Raw genomic sequence first — 18,897 nt, 5'->3', positions numbered from 1 at the left:
CCCAGTTTCCCTCGACGTTCTATGAAGGGAGGGCCGACATGTGTGCTGCTCTGTGCTACGAGATCCTGAAATGCTGCAACTCCAAGCTGAGCTCCATCAGAACCGAGGCCTCCCAGCTGCTGTACTTCCTCATGAGGAACAACTTCGACTACACTGGAAAGAAGTCCTTTGTCCGGACGCATTTGCAAGTGCGTGTAGTTTCACTTTTCAACGCGGGTGTACCCTATGGGGTTCTGTTTTAGCAGGAAGATTTTGTCACGCTTACCGATAGACCTCAGTGTAAGCACAACAAGGTATGGCCTTGCAATGGAAAATTGGAAAGTCACGTTCACTGGTTTGGTTTGTTTCATTCTCCACATTGTAAGATTTGGGCCCAGAATGTGTTTCTGTCGGTAAAGGGACATTTGAAAATTGACTCGGTATTGGACCGACTGAAATTCCATTGAATCACAATCTATTAGAATCTACGTGAGGATGCCCAATAGCGAACATCTTAGCTGAAAAACATAGGAAGTCCATAGTGGTTCTTTTCTGTCTTCCATCTACTGACATACCTACCATCCCTCCAGAGTTAACATGTCTCAGATGCTCTGCTCTAGGAACCGTGCAAGATATGGAAAAGTCTTAAGTATTTTTATAGACTCCCTTTTTCTACAAACTCATGTAGGAGTGCCTTTTCTATCTCTGTGTTTATTCCTTTTTTAAGTAAATACTTATTGTTTGCAAACTACATGCTAGAATTCACAGATACAACCATGAATCAAACAACCCTCCCCTGGCCCTCATGGAGTGTACAGTCCACTGGAAGACAGACTGTACACTGTCTGTACACTGTCGGTACACTGTCCCCAGTGCCGTGATAGAGGAACTTGAGTGCACCACGGAAGGGAAGGGCATCTGGCCAGGGCAGGGAGGCTTCTCAGAAGATGGGAAGGACCAACAGAGGTTAGCACGTCTAGAGGGTGAGCATGTGTCAGGCCATGGATGCACCAGGGGAAGGGCCTATCCAGGGAGCTGGACGACATCCTCATGGTGAATTAAGAATACGGGTGAGAGCAAGTCAAGAAGACATCATTGCATATTTGGAGAGATCGCGTGGACCTAGAGCTGACAATGGATCAGGGGAGTCAAGGGCTCAACTAGAGAGACTTTGGGGAAACCTTGGTCAAATCCAGGCCAGAGAGGATGGTGCCCTAGACCAGGCATGGCAAGGTTAGAAGAAGAGCATGAGTTCACAGTGCTTAAAGATTGATTGTGAAGGAATGGAGGGGATGGTGAAGGAAAAGGAGGGAATAAGGATGACACCCGTTTTTACTTTGTGTAACTGAGTAAAGGCAGAGCACTTCACAGACCCCAGTAAAGACAGGTGCTCCCCCCTCCCCCACTGCATAGCTAATATGTAAATGTTTTAATAAAAAAATACAAAGGACAGTCCACTTATTGAATATTTAGTGTGTATAAGCTCAAACCAGTAACTGATGGGGTAAATGATAAGGTCTCCCTTTTTATTAGAGAAAGCGAGTAACTATCCAAGTGATAAGGTCTTATCTGATTCTCGTGCCTACGTCCTCCTGATTAGCATTTTGCTGTGCAAACAAAATACTTAAGGATAGCAAAGTCACCTTCTGGAATGGTTCTTGGAAGGGGAAAAAGATGACTCAGGCATTGTTTCCTGCACTAAAATGATCTGTGCTCAAAACTTTGCACATCCTAACTGAAGACAAGAGCCAAGTTTAGGGAGTCATTTGAAGGTGAAATGATCTGTTCACATTTGTGTGTCCCTAAGGTCATTATTTCTGTCAGCCAGCTGATAGCAGATGTTGTTGGGATCGGGGGAACCAGATTCCAGCAGTCCTTGTCCATCATCAACAACTGTGCCAACAGTGACAGGCTCATCAAGGTGGGTGGCCCCCAAGACTGCCTCATCATCTGGTGTGTGTGCAGACAGGCAGAACACAGCTGAACCCGTGTGTCCTTCTTCCACCTTGCTTTAGCACACTACCTTCTCCTCGGACGTGAAGGACTTGACCAAAAGGATCCGCACAGTTCTGATGGCCACCGCCCAAATGAAGGAGCACGAGAATGACCCGGAGATGCTGGTAGACCTCCAGTACAGTCTGGCCAAGTCCTATGCCAGCACTCCCGAGCTCAGGAAGACGTGGCTGGACAGCATGGCCAGGATCCACGTCAAAAATGGGGATCTCTCTGAGGTAGTCCTGCAAGCCTCTCAATCTGGGATTTTGGGAGAAACTAGTTGTGTCTCATTCGCTAGAAGAAACCAATTTTAACGGGGCACCTGTGTGGTTCAGTCGGTCAAGCATCTGACTTCGGCTCAGGTCACGATTTCACAATTCATGAATTCAAACCCCACATCAGGCTTTCTGCTGTCAGCGCAGAGCCTGCTTCAGATCCTCTATCCCCACCCCACCCCTGCGCCCCCTCCCCGCTCACTCAAAAATAAATAAACATTAAAAAAAAAAAGAAAAGAAACCAATTTTAAGAAAATATCCCAGTAATTAAAGAAGTGATACTTCATAGTCTTCTAAGCATCTCGGTAGTTTACAGCACGGTAGAGGCATGTTCCTGCCACAAGAGAGCATTTTCTGAAAGCTCTTAGCACCTATGTTCACATAGGTGGCCTGCTGATTCCAGTGTGTTCTTCAGCTCCTGCATCGAAACTTCTGTCTAGTCCTAAAATCCAGCTCTTTTATGATGAAGTTTAATTTTCCTGTTCTTAAAGCAATGATAGGACATTGCTGTTTCCTTTTTGAGGTGGTCTGTTGTCTGTGGATGTGGTAGGTGTGAGAGCACTACCCTTGTACAGAGGGGCCACGTTTCCCTTAGTAGACAGAGTGGCGGCAGGGAGCTAGGCGCGCAGGCCCCAGGGACAGACCGAATCTCACGTCCAACTCTCACTAAGTCTGTGACATTGAGTCCATTGTTAACCCCTCTGGGTCTCCATGACATCGTCTGTAAAAGGGGCAAAATCAAAGAAAGCAGTAGGCTGTATGGCAGGTTCTTTGTTCCCCCAAAAACTGTGTTTACGATTTGTGCCTAAGACATTTAGGTATGATCAACAGTATTACTAAAGAAGCATGCTTTTACTTTTAAACTTCTGTTAATTGTCTAAATTAGTAAAATTATGTTCTACATCTGAAAGTTTCATGTAACTATTTTTATGTATTGATTATTCAAGAAGTTCATTCTGTTTGACCATAAATTTATTCTGAACTATATTTTAGCTGTGATAACAGTGAATTACATATTACTGGTAGGGGTGATTTTTCTGTCATTCTGACAAGAACCAGGGGTTCAGGCGTCAGAATCAGGTTCATTTCCAACAGCTATTTGTGATTTTTTTTTTATAACACTGTGGCAACTTAGTAAAAAAAAAAACAAAAGATTATTTTTATTTTTCTTTCATTTTAAGGTGTTTATAATGTTATCTAACATTAATTATAACATTAAGTTATAATTTTGGTTTATAATTCTATGTCGGAAAGTAGTTACTACATTTTCTTAAGTTGAGAGAAAAATATATTAGCTGCTGAAATATGAGCACTTCTCCCAGAATCTAGGAAGACACACACCTTTTCTTCAAATGGGCCTCTTTTTACCTTAGGAGAAATGATGCAGGAATTTTCAATAGTATAAGAAAAAATGTTTTTTTATCTTTCATGTTAAAATTCAGTAATTCAAAATAGAAATGAGACTTAGTATATTTACTACCATTTGTCTCAATTTGCAATTTGTTTCAAAATTTCATTTTATGTGAAGTGTTCTACCTTTTTCAAAAGGTAAGATGTCAGCCATTAGAACCCCTAGTTCCCTTGAGACCTATTGTAAGTACGTGCAGCCATTAGATTCCTGTCCGTGAGCATTATGACATGATTCTGAAGCATGTGTCTTTTATTGTAGGCAGCGATGTGTTATGTCCATGTCACAGCCCTGGTGGCAGAATATCTCACGCGGAAAGGTAAGGAATGATTCCTGTGTTTTGTGAAATGAATACAGAACTGTACAAAGAAATGAATACAGAACTGTACAAAGAAAGATCGGGAGGTGGGAGGTTTGGATTTGTTGTGTGTGTGTGTGTGTCTGTGTGTCTGTGTGTCTGTGTGTGTGTACGCTATATTCATTATTTTATTCACATTTGCTTGGCTTGGTAGGCACAGCAGAAATGCCAATATCAAAAACAAAACTGTATGGCATGTTATTGTATAACCTTTAACTAATGGCTCTGTCTTGCAAAAAACTCGTTAATGAGCTTTGCATCTGGGTGTCCTTGACTGGCCAATCTCAAGCTGAGATTTATTTTCCCTTCAGATTCCCACTGGAACTGTTTATCAATCAAATGGCAATTGTAACAGGAGATTATTTGACAGTGTTTTCTGGAACCGCGGCCCAGTTGGCTTCACTATGTGGGAAGGCAGCCTTGCTGGCTAGAAACCTCGCCTCCCCAGGGAAGGAGGAGAAGGCAGGAGTGTGTGGGTGCTGCTCATTTGTGCATTATGTGTTTGTTCCCAGATGAGCAGGCCATGAATTCGTTCACAGGTTCTTTTGGTTAAACACCAGTCGTTCATTTCCAGTTTGAAATCAAGAACACCAAGGTTTTTAGAAAAGCTGGTCACGTATGCCTGTGTCCTAGAGCACAGCAGCACCAGATCTGGCCAACAAGAAGTACATTTACAAAGTGAGAAATGATATAAAGTCATGTGCCAAGGCCAGGGAATTTCTGTATTTCTGGGACAGCTGGCTGTTTGGAATGGAATTTAAGGGAGTCTAGGCTTATCCTACATCAGAGCCCAAATGAGAAAGAAATTAAAGAAGGGCTCCATATTCTCTTGCTACTAGCATGATTTCCTGTTGAGACCTTTTGTCAGGTAACACATTTCCTCGTGTTTAGAAGCAGACATAGCCCTCCGTCCGGAGCTGCCCCTCTTCCCCTACAGCCACAGCACCTGCCAGAGGAGGCGCCGGGGAGGTGAGCCTGAGGGTGGGCCCGGCCCCCAGGGCCCCCGCTGCCCCATCCACATGACACTTAGAGGTGTGGGGGTTTTCTTTTGCAACGCTGCATGGATAGGCTCGGCTCTCTTTCCCTCCCTTCCTTTCCTCTCCGGTTTCCATGGCAATCTGTTCCTGTGCAAGGACCGGAGGCACTTGGGCCACCCTTGTAGTTGTCCCCCTGGAGCTGAGGTGCATATTTAAACGTATTCTCTACTGGAAACCTGGGTGGTTGGCTTCTGTAGTTTTGCTTTTTGTACATTAACATAGCCTCAAGCTCCTAGATTAATGCTTGCCATAGGGGAAGCTTTTGTCTCCAAAGAATAAGAGCAAGTCTCCGGTGGGACAGTGGCAGAGACCTCAGACAACCCGTGAATGGCTCCGAAACCCTGACCATCATGTCGCAGAAAAATACCTGACGTCACGATCTACTCTTTCGGGACTTGATTTCAAAATACTCTATACTCCTCTTTTCTCTGAATTAGGGGAGGTCTCCATTCAAGTTTTGACTTCTGTTTTGTTTTATTGTAAAGTGATCTCAAAATAGAGTGGCAAAGACATTTGAGGTCCTTTCTGTACTTGATCACCTTTGCCCAGCTGGCATTGTCCAACTGACACAGAACTTTTCCCCAGTGACTCCCAAGTTGAGTGAAGGCCCCAAATGGGCCATTATCGCTTGAGGCCTTTATCCTTATCCCGGTTGTTTATCCCAGCTCCAGCCTTCTACCATCTCCCCCAGAGAATCTGAGTGCACAGGCCCCTGAAGCATTCGTGCTGTACGGGCTCCTGCTCTTCTGTTTTGGGGAAGAAAGAAGGCCTCTCCTTACCCCTCGGGCAGCAGATATGGAACCAGCTAAGACAAGCTCTCCACTCATGGCTGCGGCTCTTGAGTTACATCTTGGTAGAATGCTTTGTGAAAGAGAAGAGCGAGTTCTAATCCGAGTTCTGGGTTACCCCCAGCCAGAGTTGGGGAGGTGGCAGCTTGAAGGAAACAGTCCTTTTTGAGTCCTGTGTTTCGCTTTGATTGGCTTTGGCTTTATTTTTCTTGGTATCTGAGCATGGTCCATCTTACCAAGTCAAATTAATGTTACTTTTTTAACTATTAATTGGATCCAATATGTGTTTCCATTTATTTATGGTTTATTTAAGGATTACATATATGTTAATAAAGGTGGGTGAAAAATTAAAACGAGCAAAGAATTGAGGGAGGTGAGGTGAACTATGAGGAAGCAGATGAAAAGCACCCAGTGGCTCCCTGTGAGAATGGGAGCCTGAGACATAAGAGGTTTCAAAGTCAGTCGTGTCATTCAGCACAGAAACGTGGCAGGCAGGGAGAGCCCTCCAGGTCCATCCAATTGCGGGTCAGTGACCAGCTCTCTCCCCTGCTGTCTCCATTCTAGGCATGTTTAGACAAGGATGCACAGCTTTCAGGGTCATTACCCCAAACATAGACGAGGAGGCCTCCATGATGGAAGATGTCGGAATGCAAGACGTCCATTTCAACGAGGTGAGCGCCTTGGCGAGCGTGGGCTTGTTGGGTCATGGAGTGTCTCAGGGCCGGCTGTGCTCTGCACACGAGGGTTTTCTCTGGGCGGCTGCTGGCTGCACACTTTGCTCTGACCAAAATAATGCTCCAGACGGCTGACACAGAGCAGCGAAAGCTACGCCATCCCCCTGTCGAGGATTTCCTCCTTGTCTCTGGAAAGAGCTTGAGCAGCTCATTTAGGAGGGAAGTGAAGCTGAGAGCTCAAACAGTTGTGGTAATAGGTGCAGTATTCTGACCAGAAGGTTTCTCATTCTTTCCAGCCATTAATTTCTCCAGTTCATGGGTTTTATTGCTATTTTAATCTGACTTTTATTAGCACCACACTCTGCCCAACTGAACTAACCGGCCACTCTGACTTTTAAATCAGTGTCTCCAGCACTGACCTCTCCCCCATGTCCACAGACACTCAAAGCCATGAGAGGCCAGACTGGGCTCCAGGGCAGAGCAGACCTGGTTCCCTGCCTCCACTGGAGTGCCTTAGTCCAGATTCTTCTCACCATTAGTAAAGAAGACCACCCCGTCCTACCCCCAATAGAGATCAGAAAGTTTGACCTAAGATCATCATGGCAATTTCTGTAATTTTCTTGCCAAAACAGGATCACCTTGCAGCCACTTATCTGGAACCAGAAAGCTTTGAAATAAAGTTAGGAATTTGAGCAAATGCCAGTTGTCTGCTTATGTTCCCTGAATTTCCTCTTGATCAATGTCTGCCAGAAAGGTTTTTCATGTGTGCCCGCTTCTCCTCAGCTCAGGACAGGATGAAACAGTCAAGGGAAAGCTAGTTGATCCTGCCTGTCTTTTAAATAAAGAAAAATAAAATTGTCTGTTTCTTCATGTAGAGAGAAAGAACAGAGAAAGAAAGAAATACATTCTTCCTCTGTTGTATTTGTTTTTATGATGTGGAGGTCCTACGATTAATATTATGACTTTTAATCGTGTTCTTGCCCAGTAAGTAGAGCCGTGATCAGACATCTTCAGTGACCTTAACCAGGACATGTTAGCAGATTACACTTTGAGTCAGTTCTCAAAGTGTGGTTGAGGGAACCCCGGACCTTTTAGGAAGTCTTTGAGGTCCTTCCTTTTCCAACTGGATGTGTGTGTGAGACTGGACTTTCTTTGTATACATCGTCCAGAACAGCATATTGAAAAGATTGAAAGCAGAAGCAAATATGAGAATTCAGGTTTCTCCTATGACATCAGATGTTAAAGAGAGTTGCAAAAATGTAAAATAGTGCTACTTTTTCCCCTAATTTTTTTTGGGGGGGAGGGGTGAAATTTTTTTCATAAAAAATGTTATTTTTTCATTAACATAGGTTTATTATTTTAATTAAATTAATAAGCCTTTTAATATTTTCCAGTTTCCAGTCCATGTAATATATGTAAATATTGAGAGATAACACCCATATACATAAAAGTTCTCAGTCATTTTTAAGGAATTCTCAATAATTTCAATGATATATAAAGGGGTCTTAAGCCCCCAGAGTTTAAGAACCACTGTCCTCAATTGGTCTCAAATGAACCTCTCAATTAAAAAGTAAGCATGAAAAAGAAAGATAATATATTGAATGCATTTTACATGTAAATATTAAAATAACTTTAACCACAATAAAGTTTTCTGAGTAGCCCGAAGGATTAAAAAAAAAAAAAAAAAAACAGCAACAACAAAAAAAAAGGCCTGTTATTACATGGCGTTAATAGTTCAGCTGCCTCTCTACCTTGAAATGCCTGGGCAAAAGGTAATTTTTAATTTTTGCTCTGAAGTGTGCAACCTGTCACTGAGGCAATAAGGCTTGCACGCTCTTGGCTTTGAACTCCTCCTTCAAGGTATTTGACTGGGTTCTTCTCTGAGAAGAGGCTTGAATGTATTGTCTCCTTGCAGAAAGCACCCTAGTCCCCCGTGCCTAAACAGACCTCTGGAGTCTAGCATTTTGTTTAGAATTTGGTAAGGAAAGCAACTATGCCAAGAACAACTACGGAGTTGAAAGTAAACAGTTCTCAGTAACCTGTCCCGCGGGGATGATAAATGAAGCTCAGGTCAGCCCATCTGACTAAGTATCAGGCTGGAGTAATCACTGCCGGCGAGGGAATCAGCCTAGGAAATCATGTGCAGGCTTTCCTGAGGAAATTTGTGAATGGCATCCAGTCTGATCACTAAACATGTGAGGGGGTAACTTTATCAATTATTTCCAGAATATGGATTTTCCACCCTGTCCTTGAAGCATAAAGTTGGTAAATATTTAACAAGGTCCATAGTACGTGACGATCTATAATGATTAGGGTATGACTCGGTGGGGTTATAAAGTCGTGTGCAACCCCTGCACATCAAGACTGAAACTAGCTGGGAGTTGAAAGAATAACATGTTCTGAACAAATTTTTTTTAATGTTTGTTTACTTGAGAGAGAGACAGAGAGACGGAGAGACAGAGCACGAGTGGGGGAGGGGCAGAAAGAGAGAGAGACACAGAATCGGAAGCAGGCTCCAGGCTCTGAGCTATCAGCACAGAGCCTGACGTGGGGCTTGAACTCACAAACTGCGAGATCATGACCTGAGCCGAAGCCGGAGGCTTTACTGACTGAGCCACCCAGGCACCCCAAGAATAACGTGTTCTAAAAGCCAGGAAACAGAAGTTGCCACACACATTTTTGCTTTGGCTATCAGGACATTTCAAGAAAAAGAGAAAGTTGAACATTTCTCTCCCAGAAGGAGTTTTGGGGAAAGCTGATGGGAATAGGTGTGTAACATATAGCTTAATAAAGATCATTGCCCTTTTAATCTGTGTTATTAGATGTACTTAAATGCCTCATGCTCTCCTAATAGGATTTTCGTTGAGCTACATAAAAATACACAGTTCTCCTAGCAGCAGACCACAGATGGGTTTTTATTGATCGCAGTTCATCTTCCCGGACTCTGATCTAAAGAGCAGACTCCCTCCCAGCTGCTTTTGATTAGATAAAAAGAAACATCCCATCCTGTTTACAATTCTGTTATGCAATTTGGAGTCCGTGCAGATTGAAGAATTCCGAGTCCCCTGTGATGTCAAAATTCTACACAGCCCGTGAAGTTTTGGGGATCCCTCATGCAGGATCCCATGAAGAAATAGGTAGCATACTCAGGACATTGAAGAAAGGCTAATAAAGGGACTATTTTGAAAAGTTTGGACAGGGTATAGAGAAACCAGTAAGTAATATCTCAGTACCCTTGAGGTGAGCAACAGCCAGCTTACCACCCGACACCCTGTGGGCCAGGGGAGGGGAGAGAAACCACATGGAGGGGGCGCCTGACAAATTTTAGGGGTGAGCTCAGTCCTGCACCCTGGCAGAGAGGGGCAAGTGCATAGCCACCCCATCCTCCCTCTCCTCCTGCCCTCTAGGCTCCTACTGAGCCTTCCATGTTCTGAACTCAGCCAGGAGCAGAGGACAGGGAGCCCAGCATGCAGGCCAGTGGTCTGGTGCTTTGACCTCCCAAAGCACAGAGCGAGGAAGGACAGGGCCAAGAGGGACTCTAGGAGGGGAAATAGAAAATACAGTTCATCCTGACCAGTTGCCCACTTGTTGAAATTTCTTTGTAACCCCAAAATCAATATCCGTGGAGGCACTTTTGTAGTCCTTCAGGTCATTGCAGTAGTGACTGGTGAACTTCACCCATGCAGCTTGTCTAATTGCTCTACCCTTGGCTCACACCAGGACGTATATGTCCCGCTTCATTTTGCAAATATTTACCGAGCTTCCTTGGCACTAAACAGGGTACTGGAGATAGCAGTGTGAGCAAGGTATGGCCCCTGCCCCGGGACACTGGACTGCGTGTGATGCTTTCTTCCCATTGAGGAGAAACACCAAAACCACAGTCCCTTACAGTCTCAGCTAGAAGTTGTCTGAGTTCTTTGTGACCTGGAAATTTCTAATTTTTAATTTATTTTATTTTTGGGGTGGGGGAAGGAGAGAGAGAGAGCAGGGGAGAGGCAGAGAAAAGGAAGACAGAGAATCCCAAGCAGGCTCCACGCTGTCAGCACAGAGCCTGATGCAGGGCTCAAACTCCCAAACATTGAGATGGTGACCCAAACCGAAGTGAAGAGTTGGATGGTTAACTAAAATTAAGAGTCAGCTTGGTTGGCTGAGCCACTCAAGCTCCCCATGGAAATTTCTATATTTACGTACATTGATTCATTCTATAAACTAGCTCTGTGCCATGTGTTAGCTTGAGGATGTATAACTGATGTACCTGCCTCAGAAAGCTTCACCTGGTACAGTGGCCCTCAAATTTTAGTGTGCTTAGTTAGAAATTACTTAGATTCCCAAGCTCCCCTGCTCCGCTAATCCCCATATTCGGTGGGTGAGTGTGGTGTCTGAAATCTGGTTTGGTTTTGGTTTGGGTTTTGGTTTTGGTTTGTTTATTTTGGGAATCTGTATTTTAACAAGCATCCCAAGTGATTATTCTGCTGTAAGGGATTCTCAACTCTAACTTGAGAAGAATAATATGGTGGAGATGTGAATTAAGCCATGAAGTATGCCATTGCTCAAGCCCAGTCACGCATTTACTTTCTTTCTAAATGGCAGATAATAGGGACAACATTTAGTTTCATAAGAATTATGATTAGATTAAATTAATGCCAGATGGAACAAGTGACATTTAAATGAAAATGTTTAAATACACTGCACATACACAGGCTACTATAGGCTTTTTTGTGCACACACACACCCCCATACACAGCATTAGTGTGCTAATTCCACAGACAGGTCCTCAGTGACCTCAGTTGCATTGCTATGGCACACTTAAAAACGGAACTGGCTAATTACATTTTAAACAGCTGTCTCAGTGGCTTGTGAGCTTAGGGTACTGAGATCTTCTTAAGGTCAGTCTAATAACATAAAAAGCGAGCTTTCCAAATGCATTAAGTTCATTGAGGATTTTTTTTCCAACCAGTAATTACTTACACTTTGCGTGGATTGGCAATTTAGAAGATATATCCTGGCATTTAAATTTTAAGCGAGGTGATAAAACCATTAGGCTTTCTGTATAACCACCTTTCAAGGTCATCACTGTCCAGCCATTGTCTGGATTAGCTCTGGTTTTCAGGTGCTGTGATTGCTGAGAATCCTAAGTAAATTAATACATGGAATTATATTGAGAATATTACTCATATATGTCCCAGTGTTTAATTACTATGACATCATAGTTTCTACGACTCTACAATTTTGTATTGACATACGGTCTCTCAAAATGAACTATCAATGATTACTGGTTCTTTCTTTTCTTTTTTTTTTTCTTACTGGTTATTCCTACTCAAAATATTATGCCTATACATGTCTATAAATGTCTAGGTATTTGTAGACTTGACATTGGCTTGAATAATTTACCTGACTAAATTAAACTTTGATGTTCAGTAATCCACACTCTACTTTAATGAGAGGACTTATCTTTTTGTTATAGAAGCCATTTTTAGTTTGTTTTTGAGTAAAATCTATACAGACTTTGCTTTTATAGTACATATCACCATTTCTTTGTAATAATAACTGATATCAGAGTGATAAACTACAGATCTGCCTCCTGAATCAGAAAAAAAGATAAAATAACATCCAGTAGCATATAAAAAATTGATGGCACGTTATTTTCTTTTTTTTTTTTTAATTTTTTTAAATGTTTATTTATTTCTGAGACAGAAACAGAGCATGAGTGGGGAAGTGCAGGGAGAGAGGGAGACACAGAATCTGAAGCAGGCTCCAGGCTCCGAGCTGTCAGCACAGAGCCCGACGTGGGGCTGGAACTCACAAACTGTGAGATCATGACCTGAGCCAAAGTTAGTCGCTCAACCGACTGAGCCACCCAGGCGCCCCAATGGCATGTTATTTTCTAATTGCCGGTTGCCATCAGATTGTGATACTTACTTCAATTATTTACTAAACTCTATTCACTTTATCAAACATTCCCATTTTCCAACCATTCTAGAGAGTTTCCCTGGTTGAAGTCCATCTTTTTTAACCGAATATGACAGATTTTTCCATCATTAACTCAGCTGTCCATTGATATGCTACTTGAATTCAGGTTTCATCGTTATTAAATTTTCCATATGTTTCCAGTTTGACTAAACAGGAGTAAGAACAGTATTCAAATCTTAGTCTCCCAGTCTGGGGAATTTGGTACAGGAAATTACCCAAAAACTCTATTGTGCAACTCTAATGCACAAGGGGAAGAGAGGGAGTTAGAACCTTTTCTGATTTCTTCTTTGTCTATGGCTATTACTATGTAGTAACATAGTACTACATACTAGGACTAGTACCGTAGTTACTAGACAATATTTAATGTTTGCAGTTAAAAGACCTGCAACAAAAGTTTGAGGCAACTGGTATACCTCTTTATAAGCACTGGCTCCGAGTTTCACGATTTGTGAAATTCACGATTTGACAGTTTTACGATTTGTATGTTGTAAACATGACAGAAGAGGTAAATGTCTTGCTTTAAAGATTTTTTTTTTTAAGTCCAACATTACTTTCCGGTAAATTGATTCACAGCTACTTTAATGTATTTATTTTCTTTGGGTCTGTTAACTGTTGGCATTAGGCCTGAAGTGAAACATTAGATTACTAGTGAAAACCATAGGTCCTACCCTTCATTTACAGTATAATAGAGGATACAAACATGTGTAAAGGCAACTGGCCTTAAGAGATATATTAGCAAATTTAATCTAGCAATATAGAAACAAGAAAAATAAAGCATGACCATGTGGGCTTTGCCCTAGGATTGCACTGTTGGCTCAACATTGGAAAACCAATCAATATAATTAACTATATTAACAGAATAAAGAAAACTGTATGACCATCTCAATAGATGTGGATAAATCATTTGAAAAAATTCAACATCCATTCATGGTCTAAAAAGAAACAACAAAACTAAGAAGAGAAAAGAACTTCCTCAACCTAAAAAGGATTATCTACAGGGCACCTGGGTGGCTCAGTCGGTTAAGCAGCCAACTTCAGCTCAGGTCATGATCTCACGGTCCATGGGTTTGAGCCCCACTTCGGGCTCTGTCCTGACAGCTCAGAGCCTGGGGTCTGCTTTGGATTCTGTGTCTCCCTCTCTCTCTCTGCCCCTCACCAGCTCGCACTCTGTCCCTGTCTCTCTCAAAAATAAAAATAAAAAAGATTATCTACAAAAATCCGGCAGCTAACATTATACTTAGTGGTGAAAGACTGAGTGCTTTTCCCTAAAATTGGAAACAAAACAAGAATATATGTTTTTGCAACACTCCTATTCAACATCGTGCTGGATGTCCTAGCCAGTGCAATAAGGCAAGAAAAAGAAATAAAACTGCCTGTATTCATATTAGATACGGTTGTCTTTGTGACAGAGAAACTCCCAAAGAATTTACAAAAGAAATTACTAACATTGAGTTTAACAAGATAACAGGATACAAAATCAATATTCAAAAAGCATTCAACCTTTTTCACGTTTAGAGATTCTTATACCATGGTTTCACCTATCAGTGATTGTTTTATATTATTCCTACAAACAGGTGTGCTGGATGACTTTAAATCTTACTCAGTAAAGCACTTTCCTTGAAAGAAACCCTCAAAATTAAAAAAACATTACTATTTATAATGACATCAAAAACTTAGATATAAATCTATATAGGTTTCTATGCTAAACACTACAGAACAGTGACAAAAAAAATGAAAGACCTAAATATATGGAGTGGAAGATTCCATATTGTTAAGGTATCAATTCTCCCTAAACTGATTTATGGATTCAGAGCAGTTCTGATCAAACTCCCATCTGGAGTTTTGGTAGAAATTAACAAAATGGATTCAAAATGTATATGGAAAAGCAAAGGAAGAGACTAGCCACAACAGTTTTGAAAAAATTCAACGAGTCATACTATCTGACTTTTAAGGTTACTATAAATTAGCATTAGTTCTCAATTGGGATCATTTTGTCCCCATCTCCCAGGGGACTTTTGGTAATTTGTAGCTAGAAACGTTTTTAATGTCACATTTAGGGGAAAGGGGGAAAGGAGAGGGTACTGCTACTGGCATCTAGTAGGCAGAGGCTTTGGATGTTGCCATAGATTCTGTAGTGCACAGGACAGACCCCCAGAACAAGGAATTGTGTGGCTCAAAATATCATTACTGTCACTGTGGAGACACCCTTCTCTAAAGCTGTAGTAGTAATCAAAACTGTGGTATTAAATGGCACAAGGATGGACACCTCTATCAATGGAACAAAATAGGGAAACCAGAAATAGATTCACACACATACGGTTCAGTTGACTTTTGATAAGGATTCAAAGGCAATTCAATGAAGAAAGGATAGTAGTCTTCATCAAATGGTGTTGGAACAATAGGACATTTGTATAAAAAAATTGATCCATACTTTATACTATATTGAGAAATTACTTCATGGATCATAAACTTACCTGTGAAACTATTAAACTTTTGGAAGAAAACATAGGAGAAAATCTTTGCCAACTTGTGTTAGAAATTTCTTCAATATAATATGTCACAATCCAGAAAAGAATAACTTGATATATTGAACTTCATCAGAATTAGAAACCTCAGCTCTTCAAAAGACACTGATCAAAAATTCCAGACACAAACTACAGATTGGGAGAAAAGTACAGACATGTCTGGTAAAGGACTTTTATGCAAAATATGTAAAGAACTCTCAAAAGTCAATAATAATAACCCAGTGGAAAAATGAGTCAAAGATTTGAATAGACACTTTGCCAAAGCTATACAGATGACAGATAAGCACATGAAAATTTGCTCAACATCGTTCATGAAACCCCACTCAAATGGGCTTAAATAATAAAGATCAAGTAAATTGTCTTCCCTTAGGAAATTACAGAGAGATTGACAGCAATCGATGCAAATGTTTTACAGAGTTATCTATGACATAGTTGTTTTGGGAGGGAGGGGGAGCTCTCCACTCTGTTACTAAGGCAGACGGGTCCCTGGTTGGCCATGAAATGGATGTCAGCCCCTGTCATGTTCCCTGCCGCCTCTCCTGTCTGGGCTGGTGAGAAAACTTCTCTCACTTCAGTCCTAAGATTCTCCCTGATTGGTCTGTTTAGGTCCCATGTCCACTTTGGAAACAGTGTGGCCAAGGGGCGCCTGGGTGGCTGAGTCGGTTAAGTGTCCGACTTTGGCTCAGGTCATAACCTCACTGTCACTGAGTTCGAGCCCCACGTCAGGCTCTGTGCTGACAGCTCAGAGCCTGGAGCCTGCTTCAAATTCTGTGTGTCCCTCCTCTACCCTACCCTTCTGTCTCTCTCTCTCTCTCTCTCTCTCTCTCTCTCTCTCTCTCTCTCAGAAATAAACATTAAAAAAATATATTTAAAATGAAACAGTGTGGCCAGGAAATAGATTTATGCTGATTAGTTTACACCTGAGCCACATGCCCCAGCCCTTGTGTCATGGCAAGTGTTAGCTTCCTTCAAAGTTCGAGGACTTTAATAGAGGTGGGCTGACCACCCAAACTCCAGTAGGTAGAAACTTCCAAGGAAAGGAGGAAACGATGTTGGTGTGGTAGGCATCATGCCCACTACGTGGCATTACTAAATTGCTCTGAGGTGTCTAATTGGGTTTAAAGCCACAGTTAAATAACTGTGTGTTTCAGCATTGTCGTTTCTCAGAAAGGAAAAAAATTGAAATTCTAATTATAAAAAGAACTCAACAAAAATTGAGAGACTGTGTGAAGTGATCAATGTCAGTTTTTCCCATGGTATTAACTATTACACGGTCATACATTGTGACCCTGCATTTCTGCTTGTAAATGACTGAAAAATGGCTCATTAAAGAACATAGTGGGGGCACCTGGGGGGCTCAGTCAGTTAAGCATCCAACTGCAGCTCAGGTCATGATCTCACTTTTTGTGAGTTCGAACCCCACATCAAGCTTTCTGCCGTCAGTGCAGAGCCCGCTTCGGATCCTCTGTCCCCCTCTCTCTCTACCCCTCCTCTGCTCACACTCTTTCTCTCTCTCTCAAAAATAAACATAAAAGATTTTTTTAGAAAAAGAGCATAGTGATGAGCTATAACAAGTGTGGAAGTTAGTGTTTAGAAATATTATGTGTTTTGAAATTTTCTTCCTAACCCTCTTAACCGGTTAAGCATTCTGCAAAGAATACGCTGTCATGTTTCCCGTAACACTGTTCTCTGGCCGGTGGCCTTTTTCTTTGATCAGGATGTGCTCATGGAGCTTCTAGAGCAGTGTGCAGATGGACTCTGGAAGGCTGAACGCTATGAGCTAATCGCTGACATCTATAAACTCATCATCCCCATTTATGAGAAGCGGAGAGATTTTGAGGTATCAGAGTGGTTTGTTTCTTCCTCTTTGAGGGGACGGTGGGACGACACATACACCCAGACCTTCTTGTATGCAAAGAGAGCAAGCAGACCCCAGTCAGAGATGACCATGTGGCCTCTGACCCTCTGTGTGATGCTGGAGGTCACCACCCTCAGAGCCATTATGCGACACCAAATCTCAAAAAACAAGGATTGGTAACTGTGGCACTCTACTTTTGAAAGGTTGCCAAGAACAGAGTTTTATGATCGTCAGGTGCCTTCTTCCTCAGAGCTCTTCCTTGCTCCCCTGCATGGGAAGCCGGCGTCCCTGTCGTCCTTCCTGGGCTGGGGGGTACGGGGTGGGGAGTTGTCCAGCTTCTTTGAGCTTATCAAAGAAAGTAGGAAAAGCAGAGACTGAAAATGTCATCGTAGGACTCTACCATCTCCAACATGTCACATTAACTTGAAAACAAGTTGCTTACCACAATGTGGAGATTCGATGGGTCCTTGGTACGCGAGGTGGCTTTCTGGGTAGAAAACATTGTAGTCGAGAAAATGGTCATTACCATTGTGCATTACCATTGGTTTTTGGGTTTTGGTCTTTTGGTCTTTTGGTTTTTTGTTTGTTTGTTTTTGTTTCTTTTACTCAAGTCCAAGGAATTTTTACTTATTCATTCTCATTTAATTATTTTACAATTGATCCTACTAGTTACAAGTGGGAAGAAATGGGTTTTTTGTCCTGTTTTCCAGAGGCTAGCCCATCTGTATGATACACTACACCGGGCCTACAGCAAAGTAACTGAGGTCATGCACTCTGGCCGCAGGCTCCTGGGGACATATTTCCGAGTGGCCTTCTTTGGACAGGTGAGGCTCCTCTCTGTTCCGCAGACCGTCCTTCTAAATCCTTGGGGTTTTTTGTTTGTTTTTTAATTCTATAAAGTTGTATTTTGTAAGTGTTCTGTTTTCTATAAATGCTAATTTGATGAATTTGTCATATTTAGTATGGTTCTTATCTTCCTCAGTAGTAAACTTTCTGCTTTTTTTCTTTCTTCCTGTCTTTTCTTTATTACTTTCTTAAGGCAGCGGTAAGTTCTCCCTCCATAAGACATTTTTAGTGGCATCTTTGGTACTTCCGTGTGACTTGCAAGTTTCCTTTTCAAGTCTGTATGTATATCTGTCCAATCATTACAAACTCCAAAAAAAAAAAAAAATTAACATTTTATTCCATTTACAGAAATAAATCACTTGTTTCCTTACACATGTACACTGCATGTTTTAAAATCAAAATTAAGACTTTCTGGTTTCCTTTGTTCCCTGTGCATCTCTCTATTTTGTAATATAATATCTCCACAAGTATATTTACTGTTGTAATATTTCAGAAACCCTGTATAAAAGGGTTCATTTAAATTTAACTGAAAGTTTAACCTCCAAAGTCTCTAACATGATTAAATGATATAAATTATAATCCATTTATTTAGGGCGTGTGGTTTTCTGTGAGCACTATATAACCTTCAATTTATCCTGTTATTGTCTTTTATAACTTTATAGCAATACCAGTTTACAGACAGTGAAACAGATGTGGAGGTAATTACAGTAAATGCTTAAAAAGCAAGTAATGTAGTGAAATTACTGCATCTACACTAGTTTGATGTGGGTGTTATTTGTCTCATGTTAGCCTGCATTTTTTTTTAATATACTGTGTTTTTTGCACCATTTTCTCTCTTTTATTTTTAGACGAGAAACTTTTTTTTTTTAATTTCAAGTATTAACCCCAATCTGGACTTTAAAATTTTCAACCTTTTTCACTTCCCATGCAATTCTAAGCCTTGCTGTGTTCAGCAGACATGATTGGTGCTAAACCACATGATAATCAACTGGTGATCATGAAATTCTTTGCTGATGCCATGCTCCAGCCCTTTCATATTTTTCTCCTAAGTAAAGCAAAATAGAATTTATACAAACTTCAGGTAACGTTTGCCATAACGTTTGCCAGAGCTGCTCCAGACTGGAATGTTGCTGTTTATGCCGTAAAATCCTGTGAAAATGGGGGAGGCATGAGATGTGAGGTGT

General features: G+C 41.5%; 1 protein-coding gene across 24 annotated transcripts in view; it reads left to right on the top strand.

Annotated features, from left to right (window-relative positions):
* The window catches only part of DOCK9 (dedicator of cytokinesis 9), a 291,308-nt gene that overhangs the window by 256,340 nt on the left and 16,071 nt on the right, over positions 1-18,897 (top strand). For 9 of the 24 annotated variants that reach the window (XM_023252810.2, XM_023252788.2, XM_045055229.1 and 6 more), the window contains exons 41-50: positions 6-188; positions 1,787-1,900; positions 1,995-2,210; positions 3,919-3,976; positions 4,907-4,984; positions 6,405-6,511; positions 16,727-16,849; positions 17,578-17,691; positions 17,907-17,912; positions 18,376-18,411. In XM_023252810.2, the coding sequence (XP_023108578.1) occupies positions 6-188; positions 1,787-1,900; positions 1,995-2,210; positions 3,919-3,976; positions 4,907-4,984; positions 6,405-6,511; positions 16,727-16,849; positions 17,578-17,691; positions 17,907-17,912; positions 18,376-18,411 (1,035 nt within the window). The remainder of the gene's footprint in view (positions 1-5; positions 189-1,786; positions 1,901-1,994; positions 2,211-3,918; positions 3,977-4,906; positions 4,985-6,404; positions 6,512-16,726; positions 16,850-17,577; positions 17,692-17,906; positions 17,913-18,375; positions 18,412-18,897) is intronic. The other 15 variants (XM_023252831.2, XM_023252826.2, XM_019828903.3 and 12 more) reach the window with 5 other exon arrangements.

This window comes from Felis catus, chromosome A1 (assembly GCF_018350175.1).
Source record: "Felis catus isolate Fca126 chromosome A1, F.catus_Fca126_mat1.0, whole genome shotgun sequence".
Taxonomy (NCBI): domain Eukaryota; kingdom Metazoa; phylum Chordata; class Mammalia; order Carnivora; family Felidae; genus Felis; species Felis catus.
This window is presented reverse-complemented; position numbering and strand designations above follow the sequence as displayed.